This window comes from Oncorhynchus keta, chromosome 14, assembly GCF_023373465.1.
Source record: "Oncorhynchus keta strain PuntledgeMale-10-30-2019 chromosome 14, Oket_V2, whole genome shotgun sequence".
Lineage (NCBI taxonomy): Eukaryota > Metazoa > Chordata > Actinopteri > Salmoniformes > Salmonidae > Oncorhynchus > Oncorhynchus keta.
The window spans coordinates 52,135,392-52,163,033 of record NC_068434.1 but is presented as its reverse complement, the minus strand read 5'-3'; the positions used below and the strand labels follow the sequence as shown (position 1 = coordinate 52,163,033).

The window sequence follows — 27,642 nt, the reverse complement described above, 5'->3', positions numbered from 1 at the left end:
AAATAGCATCAACCACGGCTGTTATTACACCCCGTATACGTTGGTGGCGGTAATGATGATTATAATTACGCTGTAACAAACCTAAAGATCTTCTGACGTCCTTTCCCTTCGTCAAATTTACGTAATCGCATTATTTTGTAAACTATTTTTTTACAAAGCTAATGTAATGGATTTAAAAGTGTTTTTACCCCGGGATAGCCCGCTAATATGAGCCATACTATGGAATAACATTTATTGAGTGCAATTCGATCTGAATATATCATACATTTAAAAGGATTTGCAATTTTGCATGAGCAGGCTTTAATTTCCCGGGAACCATAACATGGTGTCATTTCCGCGTCTTTCTTTTTCCAACACAGATAAGCCAAAACCACGACCCGTTATTCAGAGGGGCATTCTACGACGCTTTGAGTGCTCGCCAAGTCTCCAAGACCGGAAGGGAATATCACGTAGTGCGAATTTTCGGTTACATTTCAAACAGTTAAAATAGACAACCTATATCTCCCCAGCCCTCAAATTAAGTGCACACCTTTGATGACGTTGCATGACGTCTGTCGAGAAAACACTTGCAAGGGAGGAAGGAATTATTATTATTTTTTGAATGATTTTTAAATGGACGCCTTTTCCCGGAAATTCGTCGATCGTTCATCCCACGATCATTGTGTTTTCAGCCACCTATAGCTTGTGGGTGCTTTGTATGCACCACAGTCAATTATGATTGCATGTCTACTTATATTAACTATATAATTATTAATATACGCCTACTGTATGGTAGCTCGTCTCGTAAAAGTAATGATGTTTTTGTTTGGTTAGCCTTTGGAATTTTTTTTAAATAAAACGTTTTCTTCTTCAAAAGTTCCAGCTATGCAGGCTAACGTTAGTTAGCTAATTAATTTCCTAGCTATCATACAGAACTATCATATATTAATAATTATATAGTTAATATAAGTAGACATGTAATCATAATTGACTGTAGCGCATAAAGCACCCACAAACTACCGGTCGGTCCATTTGAAAACCATTCCTTCCTCCATCTCACCTGCAAGTGTAAACTCGGCAGATGTTATGGTCCCTTATCGGAAGTGTCCACTTAATTTGAGGGGAGAGGGTGTGTCTGGCAAGTGTTTGGAATGCAGTCCCTGATTAATAACATTTGCACTTGTATTTCAAGATTGAAAAATATAATAGCATAATGTTGTGGACCGAGCTAGCCATTAACGTCCCTTAATTAATGCTCAGACACATTCCATGTCTGTAGCATAGCGTATTCTACTGATTTAGTTATGTTTCACATCATATTCGTTAAATCCTTAATACATATTTTTTTCTATGCCAGTGGCTAACCACTCCCATTGAGCATTTTGTATATTATTAAGACAGTAGGAACTTCAAGGGGAACATAATTTTACTTCACATGTGTTTTATTCACTTTGGGTGAGAACTATTTGCATTACACTGAGTCAGACAACTTGTTGTGTCTAATTTCTGATGGCCTTTTCCTTTTAGCATGTGAACAGTATGGGTTCTTAAAGCCACTGTTCTGGCCTTTTGTACCAACCTTGGTGGAACAACAGGCAACAACTGTAGGCTGACAGGGAATCATAGTGCCTGGTCATCTGGCAGCTTTTCGGAGTGCTGCTGCTCTGTTGGCTGCTGGGCTGATGTGAGACTTCCCAAAGCAATGGATGGCAGACACAAGACTTGATGGATTGCCTTTAATTACATTAAATTGCTTTGCCATTGCCTCCAGTGCCTCACTGAAGTTGTCATCGATACTCAGCCTATTTAAGTCATCCAGCATTCCAGCAACCAGGTCAGTTGGTGATAATTCAGAATCTGTCAAATAAACACATGTTTTTTGTGCAATGTAAAAGTCACGTAATATATCACATAAAATGTGTCACTGTCAATATAATGTCAGTGTGAACTGCTTAGAAGTACAATTCACCCTCATCATTGTCATTGGGCACAGGCTGTTAGTCAGGAGCAGCACACTCTGTTTGTTCCTCCAAGCAGGTGGCCATGTCTGCAAGTGAACATAGAAACTACTAAGATACAATGCACAATGAAGGTTGTATATTTGGATGGTTCAACTGCACTCAATATGGATGACAACACCATATACTATTATTTGAAAACAACAGTGGAAAATTATAACCCAAACAGAATACAAGTGCCAGTCTAAATACTTTTCCTGTATTCATTCATGAAGTGCAGATGTATTGAACAGAGGTGGCACTGACAGAGGACAGTACCAGAGACTATGTAAGGGGTCAGATGATATGACATGGCCTGGAACCAGTCTGATTCTCAAGAGTTTCTGGTGTCTGATTTGAATGGTACCAAAGGTATTTTTGGAAGAAAAGCCTTTTCTTCTCTGAACAAAAATATAAACGCAACATGTAAAGTGTTGGTTTCATGAGCTGAAATAAAAGATAACAGAAATGTTCCATATGCACAAAAAGCTTATTTCTCTCAAATGTTGTGCACACATTTGTTTACGCATTTCTCCTTTTACAAGATAATCCATCCACCTGACAGGTGTGGCATATCAAGAAGCTGATTAAACAGCATGATCATTACACAGGTGCACCTTGTGCTGGAGACAATAAAAGGCCACTCTAAAATGTGCAGTTTGGTCACACAACACAATGCCACAGTTGTCTAAAGTTTCTGAGGGGGCGGGCCTCACGAGTGTTGCAACTGTCTAAGGCACTGCATCACAGTGCTACAGGCATCACTACAGATCTGGGTTCGAGCCAGGTGCATGCACTCTGACACGGTCACCAGTTGGACGGTGTTTCCTCTGACATATTGGTGCGGCTGGCTTCCGGGTTAAGCAAGCAGTGTGTAAAGAAGCAGTGCGGCTTGGCAGGGTCGTGTTTTGGAGGACACATGACCTTCACCTCTCCTAAATCCGTATGGGAATTGCAGCGATGGGACAAGACTGTAACTACCAATTGGATTTCACAAAAAAGGGGTCAAATATATAATTTTATGTTCATTTCTCTGCCATAAGCCACCTCCAATATAGTTTTTAGAGAATCTGGCAGTACGTCCAACTGGTCTCACAACCGTAGACCACGTGTAACCATGGCAGCCCAGGGCCTCCACGTCCGGCTTGTTCACTTGCGGGACCGTCTGGGACCAGTCACCCAGACAGCTGATGAAACTGGGGTTTTGCACAACCGAAGATTTTCTGCACAAATGGTCAGAAACCATCTCAGTGAAGGGTCTTGACCTGACTGCTGTTAGGCATTGCAACTGACTTCAGGGTGCAAATGCTCACCTTCGATAACCACTGACACACTGGAAAAGTGTGCTCTTCACGGATTAATCCTTGTTTCAACTGTACCAGGAAAATGGCAGACAGCATTTATGTAAATTTGGCCACCTAAGTTTTCTGAGCAAAAAATGTATAGATATACAGTACCAGTCAAAAGTTTGGACAACTACTCATTCAAGGGTTTTTCTTTATTTGTACTATTTTCTACACTGTAGAATAATACTGAAGACATCAAAACTATTAAATAACACATATGTAATCATGTAGTAACCAAAAAAGTGTTAAACAAATTTAAAAACTCTTGGCATTCTCTAAACAGCGTCAACTGGAATGCTTTTCCAACAGTCTTGAAGGAGTTCCCACATATGCTGATCACTTGTTGGCTGCTTGTCCTTCACTCTGTGGTCAAACACATCCCAAACCATCTCAATTGAGTTGAGGTTGGGTGATTGTGGAGGCCAGATCATCTGATGCAGCTCTACATCACTCCTTCTTGGTCAAATAGCCCTTACACAGCCTGGAGGTGTGTTTGGTTCATTGTCCTGTTGATAAACAAATGATAGTCCCACTAAGTGCAAACCAGATGGGATGGTGTATCACTGCAGAATGTTGTGGTAGCCATGCTGGTTAAGTGTGGCTTCAATTCTAAATAAATCCCTGACAGTGTCACCAGCAAAGCACCATCACACCTCCTCCTCCATGCTTCACGATGGGAACCACACATGCGGAGATCATCCGTTTACCTACTCTGCGTCTCACAAAGACACAGTGGTTGGAACCAAAAATCTCACATTTAGACTCATCAGAGCTAAGGACAGATTTCCACCAGTCTAATGTCCATTGCTTGTGTTTCTTGACCCAAGCAAGTCTTATTATTGGTGTCCTTTAGTAGTGGTTTCTTTGCAGAAATTCGACCATGAAGCCCTGATTCATGTAGTCTCCTCTGAACAGTTGATGTTGAGATGTGTCTGTTACTTGAACTCTATTTGGTCTGCAATTTGAGGTGCAGTTAACTCTAATGAACTTATCCTCTGTAGCAGAGGTAACTGTGGGTCATCCTTTCCTGTGGCGGTCCTCATGAGAGCCAGTTTCATCATAGCACTTGAGGGTTTTTGCGACTGCACTTGAAGAAACTTTCAAAATCCGTATTGACTGACCTTCATGTCTTAAAGTAATGATGGATGGTCGATTTTCTTTGCTTATTTAAGCTGTTCTTGCTTCTGTATACCACCCATACCATGTCACAACACAACTGATTGGCTCAAATGCATTAAGAAGGAAAGAAATTCCACAAAAAAAATGTTTTTAAAGGCACACCTGTTAATTGAAATGCATTCCAGGTGACTACCTCATGAAGCTGGTTGAGAGAATGCCAAGAGTGTGCAAAGTTGTCATCAAGGCAAAGGTTGGCTACTTTGAAGAATCTCAAATATAAAATATATTTTGATTCCATATATGTTATTTCATAGTTGTGATGTCTTCACTATTATCCTACAATGTTGAAATTAGTACTAATAATGAAAAACCCTGCAATGAGTAAGTAGGCTCAAACTTTTGACTGGTACTGTATTTTAAAGGCTCAGTAATCGAGGAAAACCCTGATTTCACCAAAGAGGCACCAATCTCATCATGACCTGCTCTTTAAGTTAGCAATTACCTCCATCACCTCTATTACAACAGGAGGATCAAACTGAAGAAGAGAAGGGAAATGTCCATTAATTTAGTCCAAGGGATTTCCATCAATTTCCAACATTTTCTTTGACAGAGAGGAACCCACATTCACAAAAAAGTTATTGAATTCACGTGAAATAACAGAAATAGTTATAGATGCCTACTAGTTGTAGATGCCTTTTTCTTATTCAACAGTTGATTGATGATTTTCCTAGTTGACTTCACATTATTTAAGGATTCTTGGAATTTGTCAGTTAACTATATTTTTGGGGATATCCTGTCACGACTTCCTCCGAAGACGGTCCCTCTCCTTGTTCGGGTGGTGTTCGGCGGTCGACGTCACCGATCTTCTAGCCGTCACTGATCAATTTATCATTTTCCATTAGTTTGGTCTTGTCTTCCTTCACACCTAGTTCCAATCCCATCAATTACATGTTGTGTATTTAACCCTCTGTTTCCCCTCATATGTACGCCGCTCAGTAGACAATGGACCTGATCGGACAGCTCAGAGCCGCTGCTTTTTTCTGTCTATAAGAAACAATAGGCTTGGTGGAAGAGGCAGGCAGGAGCAAGGAAGGAAGGAAGGAGGGTAATGGTCAAGCAAGGCATCCCCCGAGGCTAGATGCCCTAACATTTACATTACATTTAAGTCATTTAGCAGACGCTCTTATCCAGAGCGACTTACAAATTGGTGCATTCACCTATGACATCCAGTGGAACAGCCACTTTACAATAGTGCATCTAAATCTTTTAGGGGGGGGGGGGTGAGAAGGATTACTTATCCTATCCTAGGTATTCCTTAAAGAGGTGGGGTTTCAGGTGTCTCCGGAAGGTGGTGATTGACTCTCATTAAAGGCAACGGTGGGCTTTGCTATAAATGGCCATCCACCACTTGTTGTCTTTTGGGCCAATGTGTCTGCTGATTTTGAATATAGCCATTTCAGAATTAGAAATTGGGTAAATTTGTGTGAGCTCATTTACCACACTACATAATGGATGAGGTGTTTCAAGTGCAGACACTAAATTAAAAACACATCTGTTTGTTATTTGTTCAAAATGTACTGTAAATGTAGCCAACAAGTCAACCTGTATTTTGTATTTTATGAAGAACATACTTTATTACTTTACACTTTATTACTTTACAATTTATCACTTTGTAATTGTCTATTTTTTTTCAGTCATACAACAGGCATCCTTGCAGTTGCAATGAACTCCATTATTACTTGTCCATGATTAATTGTTTTTTAATAAATGGTTTTTAAATATTGTTGGGTGTAATTCCATTGATAGATCTAGTGAACATTGGATACGCAATGCTGAACTGCACTGGTTGGGCGTGATGGAGAGAAGTTATCAATACAAGCCTTACATCAAAGTTGCCTGAAGCAGAATGGAAAGTCTTGTGCCCTGACCAGTTATTCAGAAGAAAATCCTTGTCTAATTTACATAAGGTTGGTTAACTTACCGGCGTGGACCCAAAACACACACATTCTACACATTTATAAACTCCCTTTTTAAAGTCTTATTGCAACCATGGTGTTATTTTTACTGAAGCTTATACAGTATATCAAATAGCATGACAATGGTCCACATCATATGGGTCAGCCGGTCCTTTACCACTTTGCCCAACACGTTATACCCCAGAGGTTGTAAATCAAACCTTTTTAAAGGTTGGTTTGATTTGTATTATTATGATAGGGCTCTGAAACCCATAGCTGAATGGCTTCAGACTGAGCATTTCACACTGTAAATGGCTACCGACAGTAAACTCAAGTTAGGGGTAGGGGTTATATTTCACTTTATATTTTTATTAAAAGCTATTAGCCGAATGGCTTGAAACCATGCTTGAAACGGAGCAAGCCATTCGGCTGTATGGAGAAATCATGTGGCACAATGGAACGAGACACAATTGAAAGTTATGGTGTATTTTACAATGCACTGCTGGAACTGGTTAAGTGTGTATTTGATTCATTAAATCATTTTAATCAATACACTGGGTCACATTTATTTAGTCTGGATTGTCCATCGGTAGATGCTCTACAGATAGTCATACTAATAATAAACTATGTGTTGACAAGCAACTGTTTGTTACGGTTAGAGTTAGGTTTAGAATAAGGATTATGGTAAGAGTAAGGGTTAAGGATAGGTTAAGGGCTAGCAGTTAGTTGAAATGTTACTGTCCATCTGTCAACGCTCCACAGACTATCAAAATTAGTGTTACCATACACTGTAAACTGATTCATTTAGGCAAATAGAGAAGTTATATTGTAGTAGGATGTCAGTGGGATTGAGTAACGTACAAAAGCCTGCTCCTGGTCTCCCAGGGTGTTTTATTACAGTTTTCTTCAATCACTGGTGCAATTATCTGGTAAATCTTCACAACTATTAGCACATAAATCAACAGATCATCAAAATGGGACATGTTTCTAAAACAAGTATATTTTCAATTGACTGAATACAACAAACATATTCACAAAGTCACTTGTTCACTGCACCAAATCATTCATACAATTTGCATACATATTACATTTAAGTATCTGCTTTTCTCAATGAATTATTCACAAAAGTTTTGATATGATTTTCTTGTCATTTGTTAAAATACATACTAAATATGACAATTAATTAGCTCAAAACTGATAACTAGTAAAACAAATTCTATAGTGTATACCAAAAGTAAAGCGTATCGTTTACATATCCACAGTGTACAAAACATTATGAACACATGGGCCCAAATTCACAAAACACTTTTCATGGAAAAACTTAAGCTTCAAAAAAAGTTAATAAGATAGTTCTTAAGTGCAATTCCTCAGCAGTATCTTAGTGATTTTAATGGTTTAAAATAATCAATGAGTGAATTAAACATGTTCCATTGCTTTCATGATCTTATTCTCTCACTGCCCAGAGTTTAGGACAAGGGTTTAGCCATCTTGGAATTAAGAACAAATCCAATAACTTTATTTTCAAGAATCTAATTTCGTCTTAACTTTTTGCTTAAGGAGAAACATAAGAAATAGCACAATAACATTTCCAATAACCTTTTTGAGGAACAGCAACTTTGCTTAACTTTCTTCATATGTCTACAGTTAAGGAAAAAATGGCAGTTACGAAGACAAATTGCAGTTAAGAAGAAATTCACAGGTTTTGTGAATCTCGGCCTTGCTCTTTCCATGAGATACAGTAGACTGACCTGGTGAAACCAGGTTATGGGTTCTGACTTCTAAACTTGAAATATTGTTCATCATCAGGTATCCTATGGAAAGGAAGGGCCACAGTCTGGTTGCTACACCAGAAGTTAATGGTTATCTGTAGGACGAATGTATATGGTGTAGTCAATTAAGGTTGGATATGAGCCAGGGGCTTGTGATGTACTGAGTAAAGGAAAGGCAATCGTTTGGTTGTGGTCACTGATAAGGGTGGAGAGCTGTGGATTAGTGAGGAATGGGGGGCCGAGGTCAGGTAAGGTCAGGTCACATTAAGGGCGAAGGAACAGTTTATTACCCATATCACTTAACTTCCTGCCTAGCAATGATGATGTGAGGAGGAGTTCCCCTAAATTGGAGTATATATACTGTATTTGTGCTGGTGGGAACCTGTCTTTGTCTGTTCCACTGGATGAATAAACTTGGTTTGAGCTTTTATAGTTGTCCGTCATTTTTTACTTTGTTATGTAGAACATAGGTGAAAACTATGATCCCTTATTGATGTCACTTGTTAAATCCACTTAAATCAGTGTAGATGTCATGAGGTGGGTGTAGCTGGTGCATGGAAGTCAGGTGCAGGAGAGCAGAGATGAATGGACAAAGCACTTTACTTAGGCAATCATAATACAGAACGCAACCGCGTCACAATACAAAATGCCCAAAGAACAAGTGAGGCAGCAAAAGTACAAAAAAACAAGCACAAAGTACCGGCTGCCACAAAGCACGGGTATAAAGCAAAACCCGGCACAGACCAGCCGGAAGCGTGCTAACCTCGACAATAAACAATACCCCACACAGACATGGAGGGAACAGAGGGTTAAATACACATGATAATTACTAGGAGATGTAAACCAGGTGTGCAGGAAAACAAGACAAAACAAATGGGAAATTAAAAGTGGATCGGCGATGGCTAGAAAACCGTCGACCGCCGAACGCCGCCCGAGCAAGGAGAGGAACCGACTTCGGCGGAAGTCGTGACAGTAGATGAAGGGGAGGAGACAGGTTAAAGAAGAATTTCTAAGCCTTGAGACAATTGAGACTTGAAATGTGTATGTGTGCCATTCAGAGGGTGAATGGGCAAGACAAATTATTTAAGTGCATTTGAACGGGTTATGGTAGTTGGTGCCAGGCGCACCGTTTTGTGTCAAGAACGGCAACGCTGCTGGATTTTTCACACTCAACAGTTTCACATGTGTATCAAGAATGGTCCACCACCCAAAGGACATCCAGCCAACTTGACACAACTGTGGGAAGCATTGGAGTCAACATGGGCCAGCATCCCTGTTGGATGCTTTCGACACGTTGTAGAGTTAAATCAAATCAAATTGTACTTGTCACATGCGCCAAATATTAAATGTAATCAGCCTACTTTTCTCTTTTAATCAGGTTCCTACACAGGCTCAAGGATCCTGTGATGGCCGGCCATTTCCTGGGAACAGTAGTCCTTGCAGTGCTTCTGCCGTCAAGTCTTGGAGGCCCATACTTCTCAGCTGCAGATATAATGATGTCCAGCTTCTTGGACCTCTTGGACACTTGTGCAGTAAAATTAATAACTCTGGCTATAAATGCTACAAATCCACCTTTTTCACAATAAGTGTATCCAGATCCCTTGATCGAAGTATAACATTTGCAACTGGTTGTTGTGCATCTACCGCCATATCGTCTTCAGAACTGTGGCCTCTTGCCCCTTCAATGCTATTCACTGCCTCCACATATGAAATTTGCTGTACAGCCCTGATTCTTGACACCTCAACCTCTTTCACCCTAACAAGGCACTCAGGGAATTCGAAAATATGATCCCCACAACAGTTGCAACATTTTACATTCACATTCTCTAATAACATATTCCTTCCGTCTTGATACATGGCAAAACGTTTTACACTTCTTTCATTGCGTTGGGTTTTGCACGAAGGCTCTTATGGCATATCTTATACATCCCAACTTTACATAGGTGGTAAATACTCATCAAACATCAATAATACTGTCATGATACTGTCATAATACTGCCGGTGAACCGTGTATATAGCCTCGTTATTATTTTATTGCTGCTCTTTAATTTTTTTACTTTAATTTATTTTGCCAATATTTTATTAACTCTTATTTTTCTTAAAACCTCATTGTTGGCTAAGGGCTTGTAAGTAAGGTTTACACCTGTTGTATTCAGCGCTTGTGACAAATATATATTTTGAGCTTACCAACCAAAATTTCAGGGTTAGGCTGTTTAAATTACAGATAGTTCATTTAAGGCAAAGCTATGTTTAATTCTACACTCAAACAGTAAAATCCCTTTGTCAAATAATCTAAGAGAAGTAATGTCTTCTGGCAATGCTTGATTACGTTTGGTTATAATTCCAAAATGTGTCAATGCAATTGATGATGACTTTCATAGCATCTACTGGTAAATTTAATGGAAATCTTCATATCCCAATGCCTTTTTTTATTTGTGTTCTATTGGTTTGACCACAAGTAAAGACAATGACAGATTTGACTCATTTGGGGAGTGACGATGTCCAGGATAGGTCTCCGAGTTGGGCATCTCCGGCGCGGCCCACGCTTTGGATTGCGTCCTACCTGACAGGTCGCTCCTACCAGGTGGCGTGGCGAGAATCTGTCTCCTCACCACGCGCTCTCACCACTGGTGTCCCCCAGGGCTCTGTTCTAGGCCCTCTCCTATTCTCGCTATACACCAAGTCACTTGGCTCTGTCATAACCTCACATGGTCTCTCCTATCATTGCTATGCAGACGACACACAATTAATCTTCTCCTTTCCCCCTTCTGATGACCAGGTGGCGAATCGCATCTCTGCATGTCTGGCAGACATATCAGTGTGGATGACGGATCACCACCTCAAGCTGAACCTCAGCAAGACGGAGCTGCTCTTCCTCCCGGGGAAGGACTGCCCGTTCCATGATCTCGCCATCACGGTTGACAACTCCATTATGTCCTCCTCCCAGAGCGCTAAGAACCTTGGCGTGATCCTGGACAACACTCTGTCGTTCTCAACTAACATCAAGGCGGTGGCCCCTTCCTGTAGGTTCATGCTCTACAACATCCGCAGAGTACGACCCTGCCTCACACATGAAGAGGTGCAGGTCCTAATCCAGGCACTTGTCATCTCCCGTCTGGATTACTGCAACTCGCTGTTGGCTGGGCTCCCTGCCTGTGCCATTAAACCCCTACAACTCATCCAGAACGCCGCAGCCCGTCTGGTGTTCAACCTTCCCAAGTTCTCTCACGTCACCCCGCTCTTCCGCTCTCTCCACTGGCTTCCAGTTGAAGCTCGCATCCACTACAAGACCATGGTGCTTGCCTACGGAGCTGTGAGGGGAACGGCACCTCAGTACCTCCAGGCTCTGATCAGGCCCTACACCCAAACAAGGGCACTGCGTTCATCCACCTCTGGCCTGCTCGCCTCCCTACCACTGAGGAAGTACAGTTCCCGCTCAGCCCAGTCAAAACTGTTCGCTGCTCTGGCCCCCCAATGGTGGAACAAACTCCCTCACGACGCCAGGACAGCGGAGTCAATCACCACCTTCCGGAGACACCTGAAACCCCACCTCTTTAAGGAATACCTAGGATAGGATAAAGTAATCCTTCTCACCCCCCTTAAAAGATTTAGATGCACTATTGTAAAGTGGCTGTTCCACTGGATGTCATAAGGTGAATGCACCAATTTGTAAGTCGCTCTGGATAAGAGCGTCTGCTAAATGACTTAAATGTAAATGTAAATAGGTTACTTCACATGTGATATCTCCATTCTTGTACCAGTCTATGAATGACACAGTTCTGTTTAATTATCACACACATTTATCTGGAAAGGTTCCTATTCCGTCATCTCAGAGTAACAGCCTAGGAGTTGCCTTTTGGCCAAGCTTACAGCCTCAGAGGAGGGGAAAAGAGGAGGGGAAAAGACCATCATTGATGGGAAAACACAATATGAAAACATGCATATATTGATTGAGTGAGGAAATAATGTGAAAAATAATATACTGTTCAGATAAACAGGCAGGTAGCCTTGTGGTTAGAGCATTGGACTGGTAACCGAAAGGTTGTAAGATTGAATCCTCGAACTGACAAAGTAAATAAAACTGTCGCTCTGCCCCTGAACAAGGCAGTAAACACACTGTTCCTGGGTCATTGAAAATATGAATTTGTTCTTAACTGACTTGCCTAGTTAAATAAAGGTAAAATGTAAAAAAATAAATAAATGTGGTGTCTCAAATAAAACTTCCATCATTTTGAAATAGCCTCTCACTTGAGTCTTCTGGTGAAACTTTCCTTTATTCAAACTTCAGTATAAAGCTGGAATGTTCCACTTGACCCATTGTAGTTTACTTTTTATTTTGTTTTCCAGATACATTTAATAAGACTTCATTTAGCATTTATAACGTGCAATCAAATATATACTTTGGCTTTGACAATTTGCTTCGCATCACAAGGAGCGCTTGTAGTGGCAATATGTTATTTATGTGGGCCAAGAATATTTGAGGCATTTGAGCCACAATGATGCCAGTCTTGCTCTCTTTATCTCATCTTTGCCTCTTTGTGTTCATAATTTCCACTTCTTGGTTAGAAGTAAACCAACCCAACACAGAGGTTGTGTCCCAATGGCACCCTAGGCTATTGCCTATATAGTGTACTACTTTAGACAAGAGCCCTATGGGTCCTGGTCAAAGTAGTGCACTACATAGTGAATAGGGTGCCGTTTGGGACAGAGACAGAGCCTTGCTACAGCCAAAGAGGAAATTAAAGGTGAGGCGAGATAGCTCTTGCACTATACCAGATAGCAGCCGATTGGCTGATGCAGGGAGACACACTAGAAGAGAGGATATTACATGTTACAGCATTTTAACTAAAAGCTCTGAGCTTTTATGAGCTCTGAACAAGCATTGTTCTCTTGTCGAGCGATGTGAATGAAATAATCCGCTTTCATGATCGTGGATAGGTTATATTCAGCCATTAGGAATAGGCCTAGGAATAAGCATTATTCTAGATCTAAACTAATTTGTTATCTGGATACACTGAACATATCTTGACGTTCATATTTCAAACATTGAAAGCTACTGATTCATATGGTAGGCTCAACAAATGAACATAAACGTAGCTACAATCAAATGCCAAATGTATGTAAAGATGTCATTTTCAAGTTTATAGTAGGTTTTAATGTTTGTTGAGCCTGTACAAGTGTTCCTTTCACCTCTTAGTACATTAAGCAAAATTATTACACACACACACACACACACACAAACACACACACACACACAATAAAATGCAAACACTACTGTCCCTATACATACCATATTAAAAACACAGGTGCCATTGTTTGTTATTTCCAGCAATAAACTATGTACAGAGGTCATTAGGAAACTTTGAATACAGATAAGTGCTAACAAAATGCCTTTTTCTAGACATCATGTCAATTCAAAGGCATTATGAACAATGCCTCTGCTCTTTCACTGTAAAAAAAAATGTGTGTGTTGGGTTGACAAGGAGCATATTACTCCTCCGTTTCCTCCTCGCTCTCGTCACTCAAAGGGAACTCTCGACACTCCTTCTGTGTGTTGTAGCTCTTCCTGTGCAGAGGGCATTCCTGGTCTATGATGGCCTACAAGACACATAAGACATTTGTTAAAGATTGTCATGGGCCGTAAGAAAGTACCTGATTTCAGGGCATACAATTATTTTACAAGAGTAGGAAATAATCTTTATTTTCATATTTGACTCTTAAACTCCTATTTGTATTATTAAATTATTAATTGGATTTTATAATATTATTATTATTATTAATTTCTAATCATTTATTCCTTATTTTCTGTTATGACTGTATCTTTGAAGTGCATATGACCATCAACTTTAAAACCATGATCATAATTATTCGGTAAAGACCCACATCAATAAGAGGCACTATCTTTTCTACAATTATACCTTTGGCTAATACACCTTCCCACTATATGTGAGGGCTGATTCTCTGTTAGCTGGCACTGATACAAACACATTGGATTGCAAACCTCACCTCCTAGGATGTGTTAGAACACGTTGGTCCAGACATTCTGGTGGGTCTGGATTATGACTGGAGCCAGGGGATAGCAAATAGGAAATACCACTCACCATCTTCTCCTCCCTGATGGCAGGATTACGCAGGAAGAAGCACAGTGGAGCATAGAAGATGTTGATGATGCCAATGAATACCATGAGGTAAGGAAATCCAATGGCCCTGACCAAGGAGCCCCCTATCGAAGGACCTGGATCACAACAACACGGGAGACAGAGGATGGTGCTGGGTCAGACAAGCTAGGAAAAGTTGAATCGCTGAGACCCCTGGCTGGGTCATACAATTCAAGTGATTTATTGTATTTGCTGTATTTGTGTAGAAGCAGACAACAAAGGAATGATCACTCACCAATGGCAAAACCCATGCACAATGCGACATCAGCTATGGCGTAAACACTGCCATAGACCGAGGCATGGCGAATATCCACCAGGTATCCCATTATGGCCATCATAGAGGAGTCCACCATTCCTAATACACACAGCAGACAGTTCATAGTTGTAATGGTGATTCAGACCATCATTCATATTGGTTTCTATATAACACATTGGCACTCACCAATAGCAAACCCCAGGCCTGCATTTGGACCAATAAGACCATAGATGTTCTTTGCAAAAGGAACCTATAGGACAAGAAATATGATGGTTATATTCATTGAACTACCTTGTGATCTTGCAGAGCCAAAAAAGTGCATAGGAAATAATACTCACGCAAAGGAGGCTGATGCCAACAATAAACATCCCAATCATGGAGCACAGCCACCTGAGGAGAGGAAAATACCTTCTCCTGACTGCGAAACATCAACTTCATCACACACACACACACACACACACACACACACACACACACACACACACACACACACACACACACACACACACACACACACACACACACACACACACACACACACACACACACACACACACACACACACACTCACACAACCCCTATAGGCTTTACATGAGATCTCCTTTACTGAGTGATTAGCATTAAAGAGATGGTGAAATGCTTTTATATATTGATCATTGATACATTACTGGTCAAAGGTTTCGACACACCTACTCATTCAAGGGTTTTTCTTTATTTGGACTATTTTCTACATTGTAGAATAGTACTGAATACATCAAAACTGTGAAATAACACGTGTTATGGCTGCAATCCCGATATCGGGATAAGTGTCATCAACAACCGCTGAATAGCATAGCGCTACATACAATAAATATTACTATAAATATTTATATTCATGAAATCACAAGTGCAATATAGGAAAACACAGTTTAGCCTTTTGTTAATCCACCTGTCGTGTCAGATTTTGAAATTATGCTTTACAGCGAAAGCAATCCAAGCGTTTGAGTAAGTTTCTCGATCGCACGATAAAACATTAAGTACACTTAGCATCAGGTAGCTCGGTCACAAAAATCAGAAAAGCAATCAAATTAATAGTTTACCTTTGATGATCTTCGGATGTTTTCACTCACGAGACTCCCAGTTACACAACAAATGTTCCTTTTGTTCCATAAAGATTATTTTTAGATCCAAAATACCTCCGTTTGTTTGTCACGTTATGTTCAGAAATCCACAGGAAAGAGCGGTCACGACAGCGTAGACGAAAATTCCAAATAGTTTCCACAATGTCCACAGAAACATGTCAAACATTTTTTATAATCAATCCTCAGGTTGTTTTTAAAATATATAATCAATAATATATCAACTGCAAATGTCTTTCACAGTAGGAGAGGGGAAAACAATGGCTGTCCAAATTCTGTTGCGCGAGCAAAACCCATGTGACCACTTGACGCGATGTTATCGTCTGGCTCATTTTTCAAAATTTAAGCCTGAAACTATGTCTGAAGACTGTTGACACCTTGAGGAAGCGATATGAAAAGGAATCTGGTTCATTTCCCTTTAAATCCAGTAAAGGGAGGCTATGGAACATGGAGTTTTCAAACTAGAAGCCACTTCCTGTTTTGATTTTCCTCAGGGTTTCGCCTGCAATATCAGTTATGTTATACTCACAGACAATATTTTGACAGTTTTGGAAACTTTAGAGTGTTCTCTATCCAATACTAATAATAATATGCATATATTAGCAACTGAGACTGAGGAGTTGGCCGTTTACAATGGGCACCTTTTCATCCAAGCTACTCAATACTGCCCCTGCAGCCATAAAAATATATGGAATCATGTAGTAACTGAACATTTGTTAAACAAAATATTAATATATTTTATATCTGATATTCTTCAAAGTATCCACCCTTTGCCTTGATGACAGTTTTGCACACTCTTGGGGTGGTCCATGAGGTGGTCACCTGGATTGCATTTCAATTAACAGGCGTGCCTTGTTAAAAGTTTAAATGTGGAATTTATTTCCTTCATAATGCGTTTGAGCCAATCAGTTGTTAAAAAAAGTCCATATTAAGGGAAGAACAGCTCAAATATGCTAGGAAAAATGACAGTCCTTCATTACTTTAAGACATGAAGATCAGTCAATCAGGAAGAATTCAAGAACTTTGAAAGTTTCTTCAAGTGCAGTCGCAAAAAACATCAGGCGGTATGATGAAACTAGCTCTCATGAGGACCGCCACAGGAAAGGAAAACCCAGAGTTACCTCTGCTGCAGAGGATAAGTTCATTAGAGTTACCAGCCTCAGAAATTGCAGTCCAAATAAATGCTTCACAGAGTTCAAGTAACAGACATATCTCATCATCAACTGTTCAGAAGAAACTGCGTGAATCAGGCCTTCATGGTCAAATCATGGTCAAAAAGAAACCACTACTAAAGGACACCAATAATAAGAACAGACTAGCTTGGGTCAAGAAACACAAGCAATGGACATTAGACCTGTAGAAATCTGTCCTTTGGTCTGATGAGTCCAAATTTAAGATTTTTGGTTCCAACCACCATGTCTTTGTGAGATGCTGAGTAGGTGAACGGATGATCTCCGCATGTGTGGTTCCCACTGGGAAGAATGGAGGAGGAGGTCTGAGGGTGTGGGGGTGCTTCGCTGGTGACACTGTCTGTGATTAATTTAAAATTCAAGGCACACTTAACCAGCATGGCTACCACAGCATTCTACAGTGATACGCCATCCCATCTGGATTGAGCTTAGTGGGACTATCATTTGTTTTTTAACAGGACAATGACCCAACACACCTCCAGACTCTGTAAGTGCTATTTTACCAAAAAGAAAAGTGATGGAGTGCTGCAGCAGATAACCTGGCCTCTACAATCACCCAACCTCAACACAATTGAGATGGTTTTGAATAAATTGGACCACAGATTGAAGAAAAAGCAACCACCAAGTGCTCAGAATTTGTGGGAACTCCTTCAAGACTGTTGGAAAAGCATTCCAGGTGAAGCTCGTTGAGAGAATGCCAAGAGTGTGCAAATCTGTCAACATGTCATAAGGTGGCAACTTTGAAGAATCTAAAATCTAAAATATATTTAGCTTTGTTTAACAGATATTTTGTTAGTACATGATTCCATATGTGTTATTTCATAGTTTTGATGTCTTCAATATTATTCTAAAATGTAGAAAATTGTAAAAAATTAAGAAAAACCCTTGAATGAGTAGGTGTGTCCAAACTTTTGACTGGTAGGAGTAAATAGAAGCTAACAGGAAAGGATCAACGAAAACCTACCTTCCCATTTTGTTAGCCAACAAACCAAATAAATTGGTGCCAATAAGGTAAGAAATGCTTGCTGGTAGAAAAGCCATACCTATAAATCAAATGCAAATCACTGTCAGACACAGGAAGGAGTATTACAATCTAAAATATTAATTGTAAAGAAAAAGACAACACAGGAACGTACCAAGCTGCCATTTGGGAGAGCACATGGTCTGCATCATCCAGATGGGAAGTGTGGGCTCCAGAATGGCAACTCCCATGTTGGCGAAGCACAGAGAGCCTGAAACCAAAGCACCAAGGTCAGCTCACTTCTGTTTTATGACTATGTATGCTTCCCAAATGGCAATGTAATCCCTATTTAGTGCACTACTTCACCCATAAGGCCTGGTCAAAAGTAGTGCACTAATAGGGAATAGGGTGACATTAGGGACACTTCCTTTGTGTTTAGCCTTCTTCTCTGGTTTGTTATTCTGACAGTAAAGACCCAGTCTCACCTGCGCTTATGAGAATGTAGGGGTCCTTCAGTAGGGTCAGCAAAGGAGTGCCCTCCACACTCTGTAAGTTAATGTGAAATGTTAAGCCGGAGGAGACAGAAAGAGAAAAAATGTCTGTTTTTTCTAATGTGAGGGAGTTGTGAAACGTCAACATTCTAAAATAAGACAGCATATGTAACTTAATGCAATGATGGCTTCAGTTCGGTGCATCTTGAGGTTCCTCACATCCTAGCTCCTCGCCTCCTACTCTACAGTATTGGAACAGAAGGTCCAACGTCCCTCGCCTCAGGCTTTCTTCTCTAATGGTTTGTGGAAGTGGGAGGTTGGACATAGCATTTGAGGAATCAAGGAATGATGAATTGAGATGAAGCCCCACTATTTTAAGTGATTGGGAATTGATCAAGTCAGTTATGTTCATTTTGAGAGTGTATTACATTTTTTTAATCTCAAAAGAGATGGTAAAAGTATACTCACTCCTGGTGAAATCTTTGATGGCTGAAGTATAAGAAGTTGTAACGCTGTGTGTTTAGAGAATCAGTCAGTTGGCATTAAGGAACATTCCTAGAATATACATTGTCCTCTCCGAACAATACAAACAGCTTGCCTGTCTAAACTGTTCATTCTGATTGTTAGCCACAAGAGATAATCTGGTAACACTTTATGTTACAGTGCCCTTATTACTCTGTAACTACTCCTGTAATTACAGTGTAACAACAAATATAGTAATTCCTCATATTACACTGAACTAAGCATAACCCTAACCTTAGCACCGACCCTAAGCCCAAGTAACCGTAAGTACATTGTAAGTACAGACCATACAAGTGCAACGAGAATTGTAATTACTCATTATTACACTGTACTGAGTGATTACGATACTTGTTACACTGTAATTACAGGAATAATTACAATGTAATAAGGTCACTGTAATGTAACGTGTAACAGATAAATGGTATTGAAACAGTCAACTGAGATTAAATCAGTTCTTGATATAATATTATAAGAAATATTTTTATTTGATTACCTCCATCAAATACTGCAAGGAAAGCCAAAATTAAGAAAGGAGCAGTCTTCCCCACAAATTCATACATCACACTGCCAAATGGCGCTCCAACTGTCAAAGACATTTTCAAGAAAAAGTACCTGATTTTACATATATTCCACTTCAAGTTTGTCATGTTGTAGCATAAGACACGTTTCACCATAACCATTTGCTATTTAGCAGATGATTTTATCCAAAGCGTCTTACAGTAGTAGTGCATACATATATTTTCATATGGGTGGCCACAGTGGGAATTGAACCCAAAACTTGGGCATTACAAGTGTCTTGCTCTAAGCCACACTGGAACACTAGGATCATAGAAAGGGGGAGTAAGGGGAGTAACTCACTGAGGACTCCCATGGCCAATCCACCCAGAGCGATCCCCATGGCTATGCCTCTCTCCTCATCATTTGTGTACACACTGGCCAACATTCCCAGCCCTACAGGAGAAGACGTGCTTTTCACTTAGACATTAAGATGCAAAATAGTTCCATTTCTATTGCAACACTGGAGTTAGGATATTATTGTGAAACACAAAACACAACACCCACACACAGTACCTGCCACAGAGGAGAAAGAGGAACCAATTCCCTGAAGAGAGCGAGCAAAAAACAACAAGGCGTATGTACCTGAAAAGGCAAACACTGACAACCACCAGACACAACCTCCGTTACCATAACTGCACTGTGGTAAGATAAAATCAAATCTAAAGATGACGCATTGGAGTTGTGAAACAGTCATGGTATGTATATTAGAGATCACTACCTCAATTATATCTCATTATCAACTGTGTGTAACAAGTTAGAAGTGTGTGTCAGTGTCAGACACACATACTTATTGTTGAAACAAACATGATGATGAAGCCAGCAAACATTGGTATGTGATATCCAACCCTTTGGGAAAAAGAGAAGGATATGATTAGAACCAGTGTGTAATTGTATTTCTTCATTTTCAATAAATTAGATATTGAACACTGTCCTAGCTAGCTGTGATTTTGTCACACACACAAAAACACTTGCTGTGAAGCCGGAACATGTACCTGTTGGTCAGGGGACCCACGAAGGGGTTGACAAGAAGCTGTACCAGAGCCTTGGAGGCAAAGAGGAGTCCCACACGAACATTCTCCTTGTCCAAGAAGGCACTGTCCTCCTGGCATGTGCTGCCTTTCACCTGGCTGGAGTTTCTGGAGATGTTGAAGAGGAGGGCCTCAGACAGGTTGCTCTCAGAGCCTCTGAGGCTGTGGGAAGTGTTGTCGTAGAAGGAGTGGACTGAGGCCAATGTGAAGCCCTCCTCAGATGGCCTCTGTGTGCTTGGCTGGATGAAGGGGTCTTGTGTCGGGTGGTCAAGGGCATATAAAAACGTTGGGATGATGGGCACTGCGAGAGAGGAGAGACGACACATTTGGGTTTGGGGGAGACTGTGGACTTTAAAAGGAAGGCGGAAAGAAGAGAGGTCAACCCTTTTGTCTCAGTACTGGGGAGGCACAGTGGATCTACTCCATGAGGGGGAATGTGGTCGCACTGCTCTCTGTCGCACCAAGTTATTCTCTGTGTGCTCTAGAAGTCAGGCCAGGTAAAGGCAATTGCCATGGTCACGCTAGCTGCACTGTTGGCCCTGCAGCTAAATATTGAAATGTGTGATGTCCCTTTTTCAATGCAGATGTCACTGCCCGATCTAAGGTACACGCCACGTGCACTTTTGAAAGTGTGTGTGTGGGTGTGTGTATGTGTGTGTGTGGGTTGTCTGGACTCACCGACAACAGTAAGCAGCATGTTATCCAGTAGCAGGGCAACACACACGACCACCAGCACCAGTCTGGAGGAGCCTCTGCTCTGTCGCAGCCACTCCCGCACCCACACCAAGGGGTTGAATAGTGGCATAGCTCTCCACGTTCCCTGGGACAATAGCTACAGAACAGTTCTCTTTTTCGGATGAGAAACAGATATGCTGATTATTAAAACATATTTGACAACATCAACATTTGTTTACCAATTTAGTCACAAGAATATGTCCCCACAACCATGTCTGTACATTATCGTTACACCAATACATTTGAGTTAGTCCTAAACTAACTACACATAACCTACTCCAGGTATACTCTTTTCATCTGAAAATATAAAACCGTATTCGTAAATGATCCTGAAGGGGTCTCATCTCTCTGAGTGTACTACCTCCAACGTTACCTATCCCTGCCCTGCAGCCACCACTCATGCACCATCCGTTTCAATTTAATAAGCTGGGATGTGGTAGCTAATGGAGTGAACTGGTGGCTGCTTTCTGGATGGTCAGGCATGGTATTTCTGGAGAGACATTTGGCTCCGAGGATTTATTTTTTTCTCTCAGCAATAGGATTAGACTTCCTCCAGGGCCCTCTCCGAACCTTGCCTGCTGTGTTCTGTTCTGATCAAGGTAAAGTGCAGCCTGCTTGCCTGCCGTGGTGCTCACATACTGTAAGTAAGGACGGGTCCATATGTTAAACAAACGTCTGATCGCACAGCTCCATCATATCTTGTTTTAGCACATGCTAGTCAAGAACAAATGTGCATAGGGCTCAATACACACAGTACCAATCTTCTATGAAAATCACGATGTCTTTCAGTAACAGAGGTGATTATGGATTAATTTCTGCAAATTAGGTTTGCAGAGAAATCTAAATAGCTTACTCTTATCTTCAGTCATTTTATGGCAGGTTAGCCTAGTGGTTAGAGTGTTGGACTAGTAACTGAAAGGTTGCAAGTTCAAATCCTTGAGCTGACAAGGAACACATCTGTTGTTCTACTCCTGAACAGGCGAATAACCCACTGTTCCTAGGCTGTCATTGAAAATTAGAATTAGCTCTTAACTGACTTGCCTCGTTAAATAAAGGTAAAATTACTATATTGACACATCATATAGCCAGCCCATGGTTACCATGTGTAACTGGTGGGAACAAACCAATGGATAACATTACAATTCATTTTGAGTCATATTCCATGCATTATTTGCACCTTTATTGATTACAGAACAAACTATAATTAACATTTCGAAAATTGATTAGCCTCATCCTTCATCAATTTCAGTTAGGTCTATAGTAAAGTATTGAGGATCCCTTAAGTCCAATTCGACCTGAGTCAAGACCTCTTACCTTCAGATACATCCTGCAGATCCACATCGGATACAAGTGGTCATCTCATCCTCCTGTTGCTCTATTTAAGTCCTCTTGTGGCTGCCCTTTTTTCATAGGGTAGTCACAGCCCCCTCACAAACACATGCACGCACACACACATACTGTACACACTCCGTGACCTGAGCTCACTCTGCGTCACAGGGGGAAGTAATTGTCTACATCTGCTGCTCTTTATTGAGAGGGGTGGGTGGGTGAAGGGGGCTGTATAACCTGAGGCTGGTGTTGTTCACAATAAGCTTTATCTGCCATCTCAGCCACATTAACCCTTTTCAAACTGTGGAACAACCTGGTATTTTCCCCTGGCCTGTTTGCATTGCACCTTTGTCCAATTGGCTCTGTCAACAGGTTCCTGTGATGCCAGTGTACCAGGAAAAGAGTCTTGTAAACTGTAAACAAAAGGCAGCACATCCACTTCTCACTGTGTACACCTCCAAACCTGCTGCTGGAAAACCTGGAGCCACTGTTTGTTCACTGGTTGATATGTAAATATCATATCATCAAAGTGTAAAATTGGTCCAATTAGAAAATGAAGGATTTTGAGAACTCCTGAAATCCACACCACTCGCCTCTCTAAAGAATTGTTCACACTGCAGACCTTAATGCTCAAATCAGTTTTGTTTATCAAATCCGTTTTGAAATACTTACTGTCCAAATATCACGTTACAAGTGACCAAATGGGATTGGTAATTTGCTGACATGGCTATGCTCGTCATAGTAATGACAGGAGTGTGCACAGTGGTATTGGCTAATTGGTGGTGGTGCTCGTGCTTCCCATCACTCAGAAGTTATGTAGCAAGCTAAGATGACAACACTTCCTGCCATAGACGTTTCCCAGTTGCTGTGAATGCTCAAAGAACACTTTTAAAGCACCAAAGGATAAGATGAGTCATTTTTGGCCAGCCAAGTCAGTCAACTAGCTAGCTAGGTAGCTGTTTAGCTTCCTAGAACATTCACTAATTTGTTTGTAAGCAATTAACAAGATAATTAGCTACCATATGGTCTTGTAAAATTATCAACAGAGTAGCTTGCAAGCAACAGTATATGCCAAATAAAAGTTAATAAACCACCTGAGGGCAAATAAATCAGATTTTACCATTCAGACACAAATCACCTGGCCTGGAATCAGATTTGTATCTGACTTCAAAGCACTTTTGAAGGTGGTGGGCTGTATAGACTTCAGGGCAGTATAGACTTCAGGAAAAATAACAGATTCTAATCGGATTTGCAAAAAAAATGGATTTGAGTCACTTCAAACTGCCAATGTGAACATGTGTACCATGTGAATCTAAGAGGGATAACTCCTTTATAGCTTGAATTATTTTCTTTGCATAAATTATAGTCTTGTACTGTTACTATATTTCTGTCAGCATGGAATGAATTAGTGGTGTGCATGGTTTTTAGTGGGGTAGGGAGTACTGTGTTTTGATAACTGAAATTCACCTGGAACTGAGCAGGTGCCATTGCCTACTAGCCCGAGGGTAGGTTTTTAAATAGGCAGACCTGCATCAAACAGCCCTAGGTGAGCTGCCTGGACTACCGCAAGTTCACTCTCCCTGTGTGCGCATGTGTACACATCATGTAAAGAGAGAGAAGAGACAGAGAAAAATTGAATCAAAATCACATTTGAATTGTCAGATGCTACCGAATACAGCGTGTGTAGACTTTGCAGTGAAATGCGTGATTACGAGCTTTTCCCAACAATGCAGAGTTAAAAATAACAAGGAAACTGTAAGCAAAAACAGTAAACATTGTCTCCCACCCTCCCCTTTGGACCAATTAGTGACAACAATTCAAAGTAGACTATACTGTAAGTAACAAAACATGTGCCCGTTATAGCGCCACCGTGTGGTTGATGGAATGTTCTCGCATATGTTGAGTCTTGACAGTGTTTGCAACATATGTACCAAATTGTGACAATGACCATGCCCTGGTGAATGTTTATTGCTTAATGATCATGTTGTTTTAGGTAGTAGTCTGGAAAATATTGCATTGAGAGACCTTTGTCCATCTAAGCCACATATCAAGGTTTGTGCAGATCAGTCATTTAGTGCCAGAGGAGTAGCATTTTAAGTGTTTTACACAAAATTCAAAATGGCAAAAAAATCCATCATGGCGGACCTTATGGATCTTTGAAGCAAATGTGTTCCTTGTGAGGAGAAGGACCAATGTACCACATTTCATGACTTTAGTTAAAATGGGGTGAGGGGCATGACATTTATAAGTTAGAGTTTTCAATCGCTTGTTATAGCGCCACCATCTGGCCAATCCGTGTAATTTTGTAAATGCCGGATCTCTATGGCAAGACACATCATTCACCCAAGTTGAGTCAAAATCAGGCTAGTGCTGTCTAAGATATCTCATGTGACAAACGTACTAACGGACGGAGAATGTGCCGGAGAAGATGGCTGACGTTTTACGTGCTCCTAACAAAATGTGTTTTTGTTCGTTTTTTGCATTATTTGTAACTTATTCTTGTACTTATTCTGTACATGTTGCTGCTACCATCTCTTATGACCGCAAATAACTTCTGGACATCAGAACAGTGATAACTCACCACGAACTGGCAGAAGATTGTTTTTCCATTAACGAGTCCAACGAGCCCGACGTGAAGGACATACTGCTTTCCCGGGAACAGGTCCAAATCCCCATCGTTTTGCATGAAGAAAAGATGCAGAAAAAGAGGACAGAGATCGGGATGCCTTCTGAGAATTCGTAGGCAATCGAATAAACCCCCACTGCCTTCCATTCTACTAGCTAACATGCAATCATTGGAAAATAAAATCGACGACCTATGAGGAAGATTAAACTACCAACGGGACATTAAAAACTGTAACATCTTATGCTTCACGACGACATTATCAACACTGGCTGGTTAGGTTATACGCTGTATCAGCAGGATAAAACAACATCATCATCTGGTAAGACAAGGGGGGGTCGGACTATGTATATTTGTAAACAACAGCTGGTGCACAATATTTGAGGAAGTCTCATAGGTTTTGCTCGCCTGAGATAAATTATCATGAGATGATCATGAGATACTCTGTAGACTACATTATTTACCTAGAGTGTTTTTATCTGTATTTTTCGTAGCGGTCTACATACCACCACAGACTGATGCTGGCACTAAGACCACACTCAATGAGATGTATTCCGCCATAAGCAAACAGGAAAACTCTCATCCAGAGGCGGCTCTCCTAATGGCTGGGGACTTTAATTCAGGGAAATTTAAATCTGTTTTACCAACTTTCTATCAACACCTTAAATGTGCATCAAGAGGGAAAAAACTCTAGACCACATTTACTCCACACACAGAAATGTGAGCAAATGCTAAGCTACAGGACTGTTTTGCTAGCACAGACTGGAATATGTTCAGGGATACTTTCGATGGCATTGAGGAGTACACCACATCAGTCATTGGCTTCATCAATAAGTGCATCAATGACGTCATCCACACAGTGACCGTATGTACATACCCCAACCAGAAGCCATGGATTACAGGCAAAATCTGAAATTAGCTTAAGGCTAGAGCAGCAGGACTCTAACCCGGAAGTTTATAAGAAATCCCGCTATGCCCTCCGATGAACCTTCAAACAAGCAAAGTGTCAATACAGGACTAAGATTGAATCATACTAGACCGGCTCCGACGCTTTTCAGATGTGGCAGAGCTTGCAAACCATTAAAGACTACAAAGGGAAGCACAGCCGAGAGTTGCCCATTGACACGAGCCTACCAGACGAGCTAAACTACTTCTATACTCACTTCGAGGCATTTCACTGAAACATGCATGAGAGCACTAACGGTCCCGGACGACTGTGTGAACTTTAAACAGGTCAACATTCACAAGGTCGCAGGGCCAGGCGGATTACCAGGATGTGCACTGCGAGCATGCACTGACCAACTGGCAAGTGTCTTCACTGACATTTTCAACCTCTCCCTGTCTGAGTCTGTAATACCATGTTTTAAGCAGACCAACATAGTCCCTGTGCCCAAGAACACTAAGGCAACCTGCCTAAATGACTACCGACCCGTAGCACTCATGTCTGTAGACATGAAGTGCTTTGAAAGGCCGGTCATGGCTCACATCAACACCATTATCCCAGAAACCCTAGACCAATTTTCATACCGCCCTAACAAATCCACAGATGATGCAATCTCTATTGCACTCCACACTGCCCTTTCCCACCTGGACAAAATGAACACCTATGTGAGAATGCTGTTCATTGACTACAGCTCAGCGTTCAACACCATAGGGCCCTCAAAGCTCATCAACAAGCTAAGGACCCTCGGACTAAACACCTCCCTCTGCATTTGGATCCTGGACTTCCTGACGGAGCACCCACAGGTGGTAAGGGTAGGTAACAACATACTAATACATATAGTTTATATATAGTCTTGTGAGGGTGCATGAAGTAAGTGCAAGATAGGGTCAATGCAGATAGTCTGGGTAACAATTTAATTAACTATTTAGCAGTCTTATGGCTTGGGGGTAGAAGCTGTCTCTGAGCCTGTTGGTCCGAGAGCTGATGCTCCAGTCTATGGCTGGGTGGCTGAGGTTTTTATAAAAATAAATAAATAAATGCAAGCCTTCCTCCGACCACCTGATATAGAGGACCTGGATGGCAGGGAGGTTGGCCCCAGTGATGTCCTGGGCTGTCCGCACCAACCTCTGTAGCGCTTTTATGTTGATGGTGTTGTATTGCCATACCAAGCGGTGATGCAGCCAGTCAAGATGTTCTCGATGGTTCAGCTGTAGAACATTTTGAGTATCCAATGACCCATGCCAAATTTTTTCAGCCTCCTGAGGTCAAAGAGGTGCTGTTGTGCCTTCTTCATGACTGTGAGGGTGTATGTGGACCATGTTAAGTCCTTAGTGATGTGGACACCAACAAACTTCAAGCTCTCAACCCACTCCACTACAGCTCCGTCGATGTGGATGAGGGTGTGCTCTTCTCTCTTTTTCCTGCAGTCCACAATCAGCTCCTTGGCTGTTGTCCTGGCACCACACTGCCAAGTCTCTGAACTCCTCCCTGTAGGCTGTCTCAACACCATCTGTGATCAGGCCTACCACCGTTGAGTCGTCAGCAAATTTGATGATGGTGTTGGA

General features: G+C 41.1%; 1 protein-coding gene across 4 annotated transcripts in view; it reads right to left on the bottom strand.

Moving 5' to 3' along the window:
• Window positions 1-12,022: 12,022 nt before the first annotated feature.
• LOC118393602 (chromaffin granule amine transporter-like) overlaps window positions 12,023-27,642 on the bottom strand; it is a 39,438-nt gene continuing 23,818 nt past the window's right edge. The window contains exons 2-18 of one of the 4 annotated variants that reach the window (XM_035786427.2): window positions 25,093-25,155; window positions 22,497-24,091; window positions 21,126-21,294; window positions 20,412-20,748; window positions 20,207-20,265; window positions 19,933-20,016; window positions 19,720-19,812; window positions 19,355-19,444; window positions 18,808-18,851; window positions 18,334-18,394; window positions 18,024-18,119; window positions 17,852-17,930; window positions 14,918-14,969; window positions 14,766-14,829; window positions 14,559-14,678; window positions 14,267-14,400; window positions 12,023-13,763 (exon numbers count right to left, since the gene is read on the bottom strand). In XM_035786427.2, the coding sequence (XP_035642320.1) occupies window positions 13,656-13,763; window positions 14,267-14,400; window positions 14,559-14,678; window positions 14,766-14,829; window positions 14,918-14,969; window positions 17,852-17,930; window positions 18,024-18,119; window positions 18,334-18,394; window positions 18,808-18,851; window positions 19,355-19,444; window positions 19,720-19,812; window positions 19,933-20,016; window positions 20,207-20,265; window positions 20,412-20,748; window positions 21,126-21,252 (1,548 nt within the window). In that variant the 5' untranslated portion in view covers window positions 21,253-21,294; window positions 22,497-24,091; window positions 25,093-25,155 and the 3' untranslated portion in view covers window positions 12,023-13,655. The other 3 variants (XM_052462640.1, XM_052462641.1, XM_052462639.1) reach the window with 3 other exon arrangements.